The sequence below is a fragment of the Oncorhynchus masou genome, chromosome 24, assembly GCF_036934945.1.
Source record: "Oncorhynchus masou masou isolate Uvic2021 chromosome 24, UVic_Omas_1.1, whole genome shotgun sequence".
Lineage (NCBI taxonomy): Eukaryota > Metazoa > Chordata > Actinopteri > Salmoniformes > Salmonidae > Oncorhynchus > Oncorhynchus masou.
Genome location: NC_088235.1, coordinates 84,003,639 through 84,017,743, shown reverse-complemented (window position 1 = coordinate 84,017,743; position 14,105 = coordinate 84,003,639). Strand labels below are relative to the sequence as shown.

The 14,105-nt window shown below is 44.1% G+C and overlaps 1 protein-coding gene across 1 annotated transcript in view; it reads right to left on the bottom strand.

Annotated features, from left to right (window-relative positions):
• Positions 1-14,105, bottom strand: part of LOC135512871 (glypican-1-like) — a 55,470-nt gene that overhangs the window by 14,420 nt on the left and 26,945 nt on the right. The window contains exon 2 of the mRNA XM_064935335.1: positions 379-537. Coding sequence (XP_064791407.1) covers positions 379-537 — 159 coding nt within the window. The remainder of the gene's footprint in view (positions 1-378; positions 538-14,105) is intronic.

Genomic DNA, 14,105 nt, shown 5'->3' with positions numbered 1-14,105 from the left:
TCCAGTTGTTGAAAAGATTGCACGCAACTACAGACTTGAGGCTGGTGTCAAGACAGGCAGCGCTTAAGAAATGTCAGGAAGTATCAGCATTTTGACACAAATACACCATTCCCAATGTCTAGTGTTATTATCCCAATGTCTTGTGACCTCCTTTCCCCTTCAGGTTGACAGCTCAGCGTGTCTTTCTGACGTGTGGACATTTATTTGGTTTGTTTATTTATCTGAGACCACGTCAACACTTGAACTATCCTCTCGTTAAACAACTGACAGACAGAGTAGATGCCCATGTTCATTTTATGAGGGTTTGTGTGTAAGTGCGTGCATCTGTGGGTGTATTGTCAGTATAGAGGAGAGTATGAGTTCTCTGTGGCTACTCACTGTCGAAGCTCCTGTACTGTGTGTTGAGGGAGGCCTGTAGCGAGCGTCCTGCCTCTCTGACCAGCCCCTCAAACTCCCTGCGACTCAGGTTGGACAGGGTCTCCTCCATGGCACTGGTACAGCAGGTGTACCCCTGGGGACAGATCCGCAGATGCTCACCTAGGGACAAGACAGAGGAGAGGACATGTTTAGGGTTTTATCCACTTAATACTAAAGAGTAGATTTTAGAGAGGCTCTAAGAGCATTAGGCCAGTAACCGAAAGGTTGCTAGTTTGAATCGCTGAGCCGACAGGCGATGGTAAGATTTTATGTTTTTCCTTATATGTCCGTGGTGTATTTGTATATGTGTTAACTTATAAGCCTTATATGACATACACAATTGAATACATGATATGGTATGACATATTTGAGACAATATTCATGAATTATATGAGCCATCTATGAATATTATAGGAAAGTGTATGTTCTGAGAATGTAACCTCTACAAAATAAATGCTTTCCTTATAGGTTTCACGTTTTTATTTACAAGTCAACATATAAAAAAACATGACAATTACTATAAGAAAAATACAAAATTTGTATATACATTTTAATTTCTGAGTTTCCATGTTTAAGGCTGGGAAGCACTTCCTACTGGACAGCGGGTTTACCTACAACTACACTTTTGGTCTCCTATCCAGGGTCTTAGCCAAGCCAAGCCCTGTTTAGCTTTGGTATTTGTCACAGACTAATACCAATGTCCTATCGTGAGACTGATTGTTGAGAAATCTCCACTTAATAACTAAATATATTCAATGCTGCTATCGGTCATTCCTCATTCTCCCCCTCCTCATGTCATCCCCTTCTCACACTCTCCTCTTCCCCTCCTGCTATTCTCCTCCCCTCCTCCACATGTCCTCCTCCTCCTGTCCTCTTCTCTCCTCCTCCCCTTTCCTCCTCCTCCCCCTCTTCCTCCTCTCCCTATCCTCCTCCTCATCCTCTACCCCTCCTCCTCTCCTCCTCTCCCTATCCTCCCCTCCTGCTATTCTCCTACCCTCCTCCTGTCCTCCCCCTCCTGTCCTCTTCGCTCCTTCTCCTCCTCTTCCTCTACCCCTTTCCTCCTCCTCTTCCCCCTCCACCCTACTCCTCTTCTCTCTCCACCTCCTCCTCCTCCCCCTCCTCCTCTCCCTAACCTCCCCCTCTCCTCCCTATCCTCCTCCTCCTCCCCTCCTGCTATTCTCCTCCATCTCCACCTCCTCCCCCTCTCCCTAACCTCCCCCTCCTCCTCTCCTCCCCTTTCCTCCTCCTCCCCCTCTTCCTCCTCTCCCTATCCTCCTCCTCATCCTCTACCCCTCCTCCTCTCCTCCTCTCCCTATCCTCCCCTCCTGCTATTCTCCTACCCTCCTCCTGTCCTCCCCCTCCTGTCATCTTCGCTCCTTCTCCTCCTCTTCCTCTACCCCTTTCCTCCTCCTCTTCCCCCTCCACCCTGCTCCTCTTCTCTCTCCACCTCCTCCTCCTCCCCCTCCTCCTCTCCCTAACCTCCCCCTCTCCTCCTCCTCCCCTCCTGCTATTCTCCTCCATCTCCACCTCCTCCCCCTCTCCCTAACCTCCCCCTCCTCCTCTCCTCCTCCTCCTCCCCTCCTGCTATTCTCCTCCATCTCCACCTCCTTCTCCTCCTCCCCCTCCTCCTGTCCTCCTCTCTCCTCATCCTCTACCCCTCCTCTCCGCCCTCCTCTCCCTCTCCTCCTCACCCCCCCTTCCTCCTCCTCCTCATGGCAGACTTTGCTTCTTTTTTCAATAAGTGTCACATTACATGTCTCTTGTATGTTTTTTTATATAATACATACAACATTTCTGTTATGTATAAATGTTAACCACCAATATAAGTCAGATATTACAATAATCGTCTATGAAGTGTATTTGCTGCCATATGTATTACTGACAAGTTCCACAAAAAACTACCTTGTTAAATTATTCTATACCTTTCCACACACACACACACACACACAAACAAACACACACAAAAGAGAGAAAGAGCCAGACAGCTTAGAGTGCAGTCTGCAGCCCCAGTCCCCAAGCAGGCGGGGGTGAGCCTGAGGAGGGGGTTAGGCGTAGAGGGGATGTGGGTGAGTGGTCTGCCCCCCAGCCCTCTCTGCCACTTCACAAACGGGTTCCCTGCTCAAGCCCTGCCTCTGCCTGGCCCTGGCTGTCTGCCCCGGGAACTGGAGCGAAAGATGCTATCACATCCATGCATCTTTTATGAATCCTGACTACAGCAGGAGGGAAAAGTGCAGAGAAATCTCTATTCACTTATTTATTTATTTCCTCACCTCTTTTATCTTAAAATTCTAGAGAAGGGAAATAGGATCTGTTTGCCAAAAAGCTCACTAGTTGTGTGGTAGTCAAGCAGTAGTCTGTCTGTTTTCCTGTAGTCTTCTGCACGGTATGTGGCACTGGCATGAGGAGTATTTGCAATCCTTTATATCGAATCAAACAACTTTGAGAGGATATTTAAAAAAGGGATGATTGAGCCTGATCGTGATCATGCTGTGTAAAGAGAAGAGAAGGGCAGAACTGTTAACTTGACAGACATTTTTACTGTGCATTCTCCTATCGTAAACTCCTTCCTCGTGCCGCTCTCTCATGTGTCAAAGTGTTAAAATGTCTTTACTTTGAAACAGTGCATAGCTTCTGAAGCGAGACTTCAAACAGGTTGTTCGGAGGTGATTTAATACGCAGCGCAAAGTGTAAACCAGTAAAAACACAATGGAGGGATTCCAGTAGAAATCATATTGTGTGTCTCTGGCCTAGCGTCCTAGCCTCGCGTCTCTGGCCTAGCGTCTTGCAGAGAAGAACAGGCTTAAATCCCATTAAACATCTAATCTCCTGGCCAGCTCGTGAGCGCTCGTCCATTTTAGTCAGCGAGCAGGGGGCAGGCGTGTGGCCTGCATTTCAATGACTGCTGACAGCGAACAAGGAGAGACAAGACTGATAAATCAGATTTGTCGTGTGCGCACACATTCATACAAGCCAGGGACACACACGCCTGAGCACCCAGACACACCTCCCTAATCCAGAGACATGCAAAGACAGACACACAGAATAACAACGAGCAAGTCATCATCAGTATGCAGATAGGATCACATCTTTCATTGGACCAGTAAGACAGCAAGGTTCCTGAGACTTATGCCTACATTATGGAGATCCCTTACAATGCTATATATATATATATATGTCACCTTCGGCACTCCCTATAGAGAAGCTCTAGGCCTATCTATGTATTATGGATATGATTGAAAATGGGTATGTAGTTCCTGGCTATAGTGGCTAGTGGGCTATATCCTGTTTGCTGCTCAGTGTTCGACAGACAGACAGAACAGGTCTGGCTCTGGCTGGCTATGTGAGGGAGCAGGTGCGGGGAGAGAGTCCAGCCCACTTACAGCGTTTATTCAAGAGACAGATTACTGCCGAGGGAGATGAGGGGTGGCCAACCTTGCCCCCTGTGTCACACTAATCGAATCAAAGCCCATTCATAGCCAATTAGAGCTCTGCCAGCCACAGTCAAAGGCACAACATACACGTAATAGAGGCTAATACAATCTGCAAGACTTCCACAGAAAATGTAGCGAGCAAATCTAGATTGGACAGCCGTTGAAAGATAATGTTGACTTTGACTATTTGTCCATGAACCTGCACTCTCCATCCCATAACACATCTATCTCTAATGGCTGTCATTTCTGCAATCAGAAATTAAATGTCTGGACAGATGATTGTGGCCAGCCTACAAATGTCTGTTGGTGACAAACTACCTAAATGGAACCATGCAAAAGTGATTGAAAAGAAAGCCATGTCAGATGCTTGGAAGGGGAAATAAAAGGCTTGAAAAGACTTTCAGAATGTCTAACTAACTGGAAACTTTGGTTAGAAGAGGCAAAGAAATCCAACTGGAGGATTTGCCATTCCACTTTAATATATTTAATTGTGTTTGGATTAACCACTGATCTGTGGATGGAGGAAAAACATTTCCACCACAGGCAGAGTGTCACGACTTCCGCCGAAGTCGACTCCCCTTCTTGTTCGGGCGGCGTTCGGCGGTCGACGTCACCGTCCTTCTAGCCATCGCCGCTCCATTTTTCATTGTTCCATTGGTTTTGTCTTGTTCCCCGCACACCTGATTTACATTCCCTAATCACACTGCATATATATCAGTAAGAACTACAGGAAACGTATGATCTCTGTAATTGCAAACAAAGGTTTCTGTACCAAATATTAAGTTCTGCTTTTCTGATGTATCAAATACTTATGTCATGCAATAAAATGCAAATTAATTACTTAAAAATCATACAATGTGATTTTCTGGATTTTTGTTTTAGATTCCGTCTCTCACAGTTGAAGTGTACCTATGATTAAAAAATTACAGACCTCTACATGCTTTGTAAGTAGGAAAATCGGCAAAATCGGCAGTGTATCAAATACTTGTTCTCACCACTGTATATTCCTCTGTTGCCCCCATGTCTTTGTGTGGAATTGTTTTGTTTTGTGTTTGTTGTTTCACGCCAGTCTGGTTTTTCACCCTGGGCATTGCCTGTACCCTATTTGGGGAATTATTGGTGAACCTTATTGTTATATTATTGACGGTATTTTACGCTTGTCACTTTTGCCGGTTGGATTGAGTTGTAGCTGTTTGCTCCCGTCTGTTTGTTGCTCTTGGCTAATAAAGTCACCTGATCACCTATCTCTGCTCTCCTGCACTTGACTCGAATGACCAGCAGCAAAAACCCTGACACAGAGATGTTTGTTGTCACTAGACTGTTAAGGATGTTTACTACAGTAAAGGGGCTTAACAATGTTCCAGCGTTGCTTCGTAATGTAAACTGGGTATCCTGCAGGAGCTATAAAGTTAATTCACTTACAGTGACAAACAAATAAAATGCAGCCCATTCAGTGGATCACAGTTCCATATAGGCCATTATGTTACAGGACATAATGACAATGAACACAATGATATAGATTTCTCTGCACCCTATCATACTGTAACAGGGATAATGAATGATGTTCAGTCACTCTGCATCTGTCTCTACCAGACTGCTCCTTCTCTCTCTCCATCCACAGACACTACCAATGTGTTCAAGTTGACCTATTCTTTCTCTGTTGTCCACCATCTTTCTTTCTCTATTGCTCTGTGTGCACCATAGTGTAAAATGATCCAGTTTACAACCATACACTACTTTACATCCCATGAATATCATTGACAACTGTATTGGAAATCCATCTGAGAACAGCAGACCCATAACCACTGGTACATGCAGCTTATTCTACAGCCCACACATATACATTAGATTGGCTCTAACACAGCATTAATGATTCCATTTAATAAACCACTGCATATTCCTAGTTAAATAAAGGTTACATCAAAAAAATGTAAACAATACAAATCCATCTCATGTGACTCATCTCATAGATAATTTCAATGGGATTGTTGAGCATGTATCTGGGATGTGGGCCACTGTTTTAAGATGGTAGCCGCTCTTTTGCCTTCCTCCCCACATGTCCACTCACCAGACACACCATCACTTCCATTACTCCCTGGCTACAGTTTCATCTGGAAAGGACATGAGTCATTTCTAAATGCTGCATCATTTTACCATTCAGTGACGGTATGTCCATTTTGGAAAGTGTAGATTAAAAAACCATGAGCTAGCACACACCCAGAATAATAGTTTGTGTGGAGGTGCTGACTGCCGGCAAATAAACTTTTACCAATGTTTCGGCATCACTGTTCCTTCCTCAGACCCTGGCAAACCCTGAGGAAGGCACAGTGATCCCGAAACGTTGGTAAATACCCATTAAATTGCTGGGAGATTATACGTGGAGTGTGCGACTTTCTTTATTTTGATAGTTTACATTTTGGAAAGTGTGACATCAGCGCCGGGGCGCAGTGTGGGGAGTGACACTGCTCCTCAGCCAGGTGTTGACAGGGTAGACACCGGGGCCGACTCAGTGAAAGGTCACCAGACGCGCCCGGTGGACTAATGCCAGCCGTCTGTATTCAGAGAAAGGCTAAGCCGTCACCTGATATTAGACACCTACTCCATCTCCTTCCTCAGCCATGTGCATAGAGACACACAGACGCATGCACACAAAGATACTGTACATAGGCACAGAACAGACACACACAAGGGAGGTTTACACATAGCCTGCAGGCCACCACCCAAGGGTATTGTAGGATAGAGAATGCAAAGCATATTGGTAAGGAATTATTTATACGCTACATTTATACGCTACAGCACAGAGGAAAAGAGCACATACTAATCTAGTTTGTCATGGTAACTAAGGATCTATGGACGTTATTATCAGGCAGATGTTGGGAGTGTTGAATAGGAGCTTGAGCTTTTGATTCAGGGCATGATGAACATACACTCTTAGAAAAAAGGTGCTACTGTATCTACATAGCCACAGGAAGTAAGGGTGAAGAGGGTGGTGCAGCACCCGCTAAAAAGAAATTGTTAAAATATATTTGGCTAAAAAAATTGCACCACCCCTGAAACCAAACTACTTCCCACAAAGAGTTCTACATGGAATCCAAATGGGTTCTACCTGGAACCAAAAGGGGTTCTACCTGAAACCAAAAAGGGTTCGCCTACGGGGACAGCCGAAGGACCCTTTTGGAACCTTTTTTCTAAGAGTGTAGATTGAGAGCAACAATACCCTATACAACCATCATCTCTTTCCCACCTTCTCCTGAAAACCGTGCACACACACACCCTGTGGTGCCAGTTGATCATGACTGAATTGCTGTGCATCTCAAGCAGAACACTGCGTCTCTTCTGGCCCACCTGGAATAATCCCACCACAGCCATCCCATGCTTTAATCTCATAAATGGTCGCATGCATCTACTGGGACGCTGGCAGGGGAACATCTATGCATCCCTGCCTGCTTGATTTTGGCTCCTGACAGCTCTCAGACCTGGCTGGACAGAGTCCTGATGCAGCACAAAGTGGAGACTGAGGCCCATGTGTGACAAATCTGATGTCAACAACGCCACAATGTTGAGACAGAGAGGAAGGTTAATTTACACTGACAACGAAATAAGGGATGACATTGAGATAATATTTGTCTGAGATTAAATATGTAAAGTGCCTGATATGGTGTAAGAATCATTTGCTAATTTGTAGAATTAAACATTGGTAGTCTCTGTTACAAGCTTCTCAGAAATGACATTAAAGTGCATCACCATGGCCAATAATTTCTGCAGGGGAAAAAATGTAATCAGTTGAGCAACCGTCACTAGTAGTCAGACAGCCTATTTGAGTGCTTAATCCCTCTCTGGTCAACTATTCATGAAAGATTTATTTAGTTATTGTAACGACATTCTTCGTTTGTCGAAAGAGAGTCGGACCGAAATGCAGCGTGTTTTTTTTTTGTTTTTGTTTTTTACAGGGACAGTGCACATTAATCAACGTTTCAGTAAAAGTGACGGTTTTAGCCAGCCGGCTAATTTTCAACCGCAGTCCCTGGGCAGGTTATTAAACACAATTACAATATAGACAATAGCAACATAGAACAAGCAAGACATAGCAACATAGGACAAGCAAGACGTAGCATACAGACAGAGCAACATAGAGCAAAAAGCAGCAAGACAAAATTCATAAAAGCAACAAAGTGTTTCCACACCTCACAAGCTACAGACAACAGACAACATGGAAAGCGGCAACACACAGCTAGCGACCATGTTCACAAATCTGATTGACCTTTAGCCATGTCTTCAAGCATTTTGTGAAAGTGTGATATGTGGTGCAGTTATGTGTGTCTGATGGCAGTGTATTCCAGACATGGGAAGCTCTCACAGAGAATGCAGATATACTAAAGGTGCTTTTCCTTAGGGGAACTATACAGTCACCTCTCATGGCAGGCCTTGTGGATCTGCTGCCATATGTCTGGGTTTTCTGTTTAACAGAAATATTGAGTGGAGGGGGAGCCAGGCCATTAAGGATCTTGAATACAAGACATGCGTCGGTGTATTGCACAAGATTTTCCCAACTCAAGAGCTCATGCTTTCTAAGGATGTGACAATGATGATGGCTATTGGGCTTCCTATCAAGCACTTTGAGAGCCTGTTTGTAGACAGACTGAATAGGTTTTAATGTTGTACAGCAAGCTTGGGCCCAACTAGTCAAGCAGTATGTTAAGTGGGGAGTATCATAGAGTTGAAGTACAGTTTTGCTACCTCTGTAGTCAAACAATTTCGTATAAATCGGAAATTAGCTAGGTTGAATTTAGTTATTTGAATTACCTTTTTCACATGCTTTTTAAAAGAGAGGTTGGAATCAAGTATGATGCCAAGGTACTTAAAATCGGATACCACCTGGAGCTTCTCCCCTGACACATAGACATCTGGCTCAGTAGCATCTGTTGCCCTCTTTGTGAAGAACATGCAAACAGTTTTTTTCACATTGAGATGCAAACACGAGTCACTGAGCCACTTTGTAACCTGCACCATTACAGTAGTGAGTTCTTGTGCAGCTTGTTGTTTGCTCTTTGCATGCACATATATCACTGTATCAACTGCATACATTTGAACTTCAGACCCAGTACAGACAGAAGGCAGATCATTAATGTACAGGCTGAACAGGAGGGGCCCCAGTATTGACCCTTGGGGCACGCCCACATCATAGCTACCATAGGGCAACAGCTCATTGCTCACTCTGACACACTGAGTTCTGCCTTCAAGGTATGATTTCATCCATCTCAAGGCATCAGGGGAAAAGTTGAACTTTGACAATTTTGTGATGAGAATCTCATGGTTAACAGTATCAAAAGCCTTCCTTAGGTCCAGAAACACAGCCCCAACAGCACCCCCTTTGTCCATCTTGGACTTCACATTTTCCAGAAGAAAGCAGTTGGCCATTTCTGTGGAGTGTTTCGCTCTGAAGCCAAACTGCATGGAGTGTAATGTGAAGGGGCTGTTGTTGAGGTGGGCAATCAGTTGTTCTGCTACACACTTTTCAACAACCTTTGACACCACAGGTAGTATACTAATGGGCCTGTAGTTACTCACGTCAGCAGGGTTGCCTGATTTAACCTGTTGAAACTCTAGGGGCGCAATTTCATTTTTGGATGAAAAACGTTCCCGTTTTAAACAAGATATTTTGTCACAAAAAGATGCTCGACTATGCATATAATTGATAGCTTTCGAAAGAAAACACTCTGACGTGTCCAGAACTGCAAAGATATTTTCTGTGAACGTGAGCTTCAGGCAAAACCAAGATGAGACGGCATCCAGGAAATGAGCAGGATTTTTGAGGCTCTGTTTTCCATTGTCTCCTTATATGGCTGTGAATGCGAGAGGAGTAAGTCTGCCCTTTCTGTCGTTTCCCCAAGGTGTCTGCAGCATTGTGACGTATTTGTAGGCAGATCATTGGAAGATTGACCATAAGAGACCACATTTACCACGTGTCCGCCCGGTGTCCTGCGCCGAAATTGGTGCGCAAAAGTCAGCTGCAAGTATTTTTCCACAGAATTCAGAGGAGAATGCAGGCTTCCACGAACAATAATCAATGAGAAGATATGTGAAAAAACACCTTGAGGATTGATTCCAAACAACGTTTGCCATGTTTCGTCGATATTATGGAGTTAATTCGGAAAAAGTTTGACGTTGTAGGTGACTGAATTTTCGGTTCGTTTCGGTAGCCAAATGTGATGTACAAAACGGAACGATTTCTCCTACACACAGACACTTTCAGGAAAAACTGCGCATTTGGTATGTAACTGAGAGTCTCCTCATTGAAAACATCCGAAGCTCTTCAAAGGTAAATGATTTTATTTATTTGGTTATCTGGTTTTTGTGAAAATGTTGCGTGCTAAATGCTACTCAAAATGCTAAGCTAGCTTAGCATACTCTTACACAAATGAGTCAATTGCTATGGTTCAAAAGCATATTTTGAAAATCTGAGATGACAGTGTTGTTAAGAAAAGCTAAGCTTGAGAGCAGGCGCATTATTTTCATTTTATTTGCGATTTTCAGAAATCGTTAACGTTGCGTTATGCTAATGAGCCTGAGGCTTTAGTCACGATCCCGGATCCGGGATGGGGAGTTTCAACAGGTTAAAGATGGCCGTTATTATGGCCGACTTCCATACCCTTCCGGGTTGGTTACTCATGTTTTTAATGGAACAAATGACGATACATGAAATAACTTATAAATACAAAACAACAACAAACGGAACGTGAAAAAACATATACAGCCTGTCTGGTGAACACTAACACAGAGACAGGAACAATCACCCACGAAATACAAAGTGAAACCCAGGCTACCTAAATACGGTTCCCAATCAGAGACAACAAGAATCACCTGACTCTGATTGAGAACCGCCTCAGGCAGCCAAACCTATGCAACACCCCTACTCAGCCGTAATCCCAATAACTAAAAAACCCCACTATGAAATACAACAACATAAACCCATGTCACACCCTGGCCTGACCAACTAATTAACGAAAACACAAAATACTAAGACCAAGGCGTGACAGTTATGGTCCGGATTTTGCATGTTGAAGTGGGCCATTACACTATTACTACCAGTCTGCAGTGACTGACAATGAGGATTTGGGATAATCTGAAATGCAAATGTATTTTCCTCAAATTCCTCAATGATCTATATTCAATGTTCTTTAGACATAAATTATTCAACATCTTAGCCAATTTGAATATATACAGGTTTATGCTGTATCTATCTATCCTATATCTCCATCTGAAATCAATCATCTCTATAGCCTTGCATATGGGGCATCTAGGCTTTTTCATTACACTTCAATGTGTCAGACACTTGGCTGGTAAACCAAACTATTCTTCATGATTACCCAATTAAATCTGTCCTGTTTTGCCATGCCTTTCTCCAACATACAAGTTAATAATTATTATATTTAGAGTACACAAAATGGTTAACAGTAGCCTAAAAATCAGACCTATGTACCATGACACACACACACCACGGACCAGATACAGATCTCAGGGCCTAAAAGAGAGATATGTGCCTGCCCATGACCTTTGACCCTGTTCTCTCAATAAACCCTTGTCTGAGGAACACAAAGACAATTCCAACTGAAGTGGTTCCTCTTCTTCTCCACTTGCCTCTAGGCCACAGCATAAATTTAGACTTCCCAAGGGCTAATACATATACATTTATCCAGGAGTTAACTCTGATTGGATTTGCTCCTTCAGGCGGCCACAGTGAGAGGCGAGCACTGCAGTGAGAAATACCCTAAATAAATGATAGAATGTTGAGAATAAGTAAATATAATTCGTGTCCTGCAGGCTTCTGGGTAAAACACAGCAATTTGTTGGCACTGCTGATTGCTGTCAATGCTCATCTGTATTCAGTCCTAGCCAACATTCTGCATGTTTATGCCTCCGGTGGGCACAAACCCACCAGTCAGTGAAACACTAAATCCAAACCTTAAAAAAGAAAGACTGTGGTAGAGGACTTCACGGATCCGGGCGGAATTCAGAATTCATCAAAGTGGCAATAGGCTACAGTCATAGAGCCTCTGTGTGGAAAAAGTTAGGAGATAACTAATCAATGGAACAAGATGGGGACAAGATGGCGCCGACAGAGAGGGCCGCCTCGCTTATAGTCCTTAGGAAACTTTGCAGTACTTTGTTTTTTTGGTATTATTTCTTACATTGTTAGCCCAGAAAATCTTAAGCGTTATTACATACAGCCGGGAAGAACTATAGGATATCAGAGCTACGTCAACTTACAAGCACTACAACCAGGAATACAACTTTCCCCGAAGCAGATCCTTTGTCTGAACCACCCAGGGCATTTGAACTGATCCCAGAGGCTGACCCAAAAGAGGAAGACGTAGCAGCCTTCTGGTCAGACTTTGGAGGCGCGCATACCACCCACCACTTCAGAGTATATTACTCGCTAATGTCCAGTCTTTAGATAACAAGGTAGACAAAATTAGGGCACGGGTTGCTTTTCAGAGATACATCAGGGATTGTAAAATACTCTGTTTCACGGAAACATGGCTCTCTCGGGATATACTGTCTGAGTCTGTACAGCCACCGGGATTCATTATACATCGCGCCGACAGAAATAAACATCTCTCCGGGAAGAAGAAGGGCAGGGGTGTATGTTTCATGATCAACGATTCATAGTGTAATTGTAACAACATACAGAAACTCAAGTCCTTTTGTTCACCTGACCTAGAATTCCTCACAATTAAATGCAGACCGTGTTATCTCCCAAGAGAATTCTTATTGGTTATTGTCACAGCCGTGTATATCCCCCCTCAAGCCGATACCACGACAGCCCTCAAGGAACTTCACTGGACTTTATGCAAACTGGAAACCATATATCTTGAGGCTGCATATATTGTAGATGGGGATTTTAACAAAACAAATTTGAGAACAAGGCTACCTAAATTCTATCAGCATATTGATTGTAGCACTCGCGCTGGCAAAACACTGGATCACTGCTACTCTAACCCCCCGCAATTCAACGGCTCAGACACGAGACGGCAGGGTCTACAGACAATCACGGACTACAAAAATAAAACTAGCCACATCACGGACACCAACGTCTTGCTTCCAGACAAACTAAACACCTTCTTTGCCCACTTTGAGGAAAATACAGTGCCACCGACGCAGCCAAGGACTGTGGGCTTTCATTCTCTGTGGCCAACGTGACTAAGACATTTAAACGTGTTAACCCTCGCAAAGCTGCCTGACCAGACAGCATCCCTAGCTGCATCCTCAGAGCATGTGCAGACCAGCTGGCGTGGACCAGCTGGTGGGTTTACGGACATATTCAATCTCTCCCTATCTTAGTCTGTTGTCCCCACATGCTTCAAGATGGCCACAATTGTTCCTGTACCCAAGAAGGAAAAGGTAACTGAACTAAATGACTATCGCCCTGTAGCACTCACTTTTGTCATCATGAAGTGCTTTGAGAGACTAGTCAAGGATCATATCACCTCCACCTTACCTGTCACCCTAGACCCACCTCAATTTGTGTACCGACCAATAGAACCACAGATGATGCATTCATAAGAATGTTCATTGACTACAGCTCATCCTTCAACACCATAGTACCCTCCAAGCTCATCATTAAGCTTGAGGTCCTGGGTCTCAACCCAGCCCTGTACAATTGGGCCCTGGACTTTCTGACGGGCTGCCCCCAGGTAGGGAATGTAGGAAACAACATCTCCAATTCGCTGATCCTCAACACTGGGGCCCCACATGGGTGTGTGCTCAGCTCCCTCCTGTACTCCCTGTTCACCCATGACTGCATGGCCATGCAGTCCACTCCAACTCAATCATCAAGTTTGAGGACAACACAACAGTAGTAGAATTGATTACCAACAACTCAGCATGTGGTGTCAGGAAACAACCTTTCACTCAACATCCACAAAACAGAGATTATTGTGGACTTCAGGAAACAGCAGAGGGAGAACCCCCCTATCCACATCGACGGGATAGCAGTGGTGAAGGTGGAAAGTAGAGGTTGACCGATTAATCGGCCAACAATTGGTAACCTCCATTTTTGAACGCCGATTATGGCCGATTACATTGCATTCCACGAGGAACATGTTCTGGCAGGCTGACCACCTGTTATGCGAGTGCAGCTAGGAGCCAAGGTAAGTTGCTGGCTCGCACTAAACTTATCTTATAAAAACAATCACCCTTCACATTATCACTAGTTAACTACACATGGTTGATGATATTACTAGATTAACTAGCTTG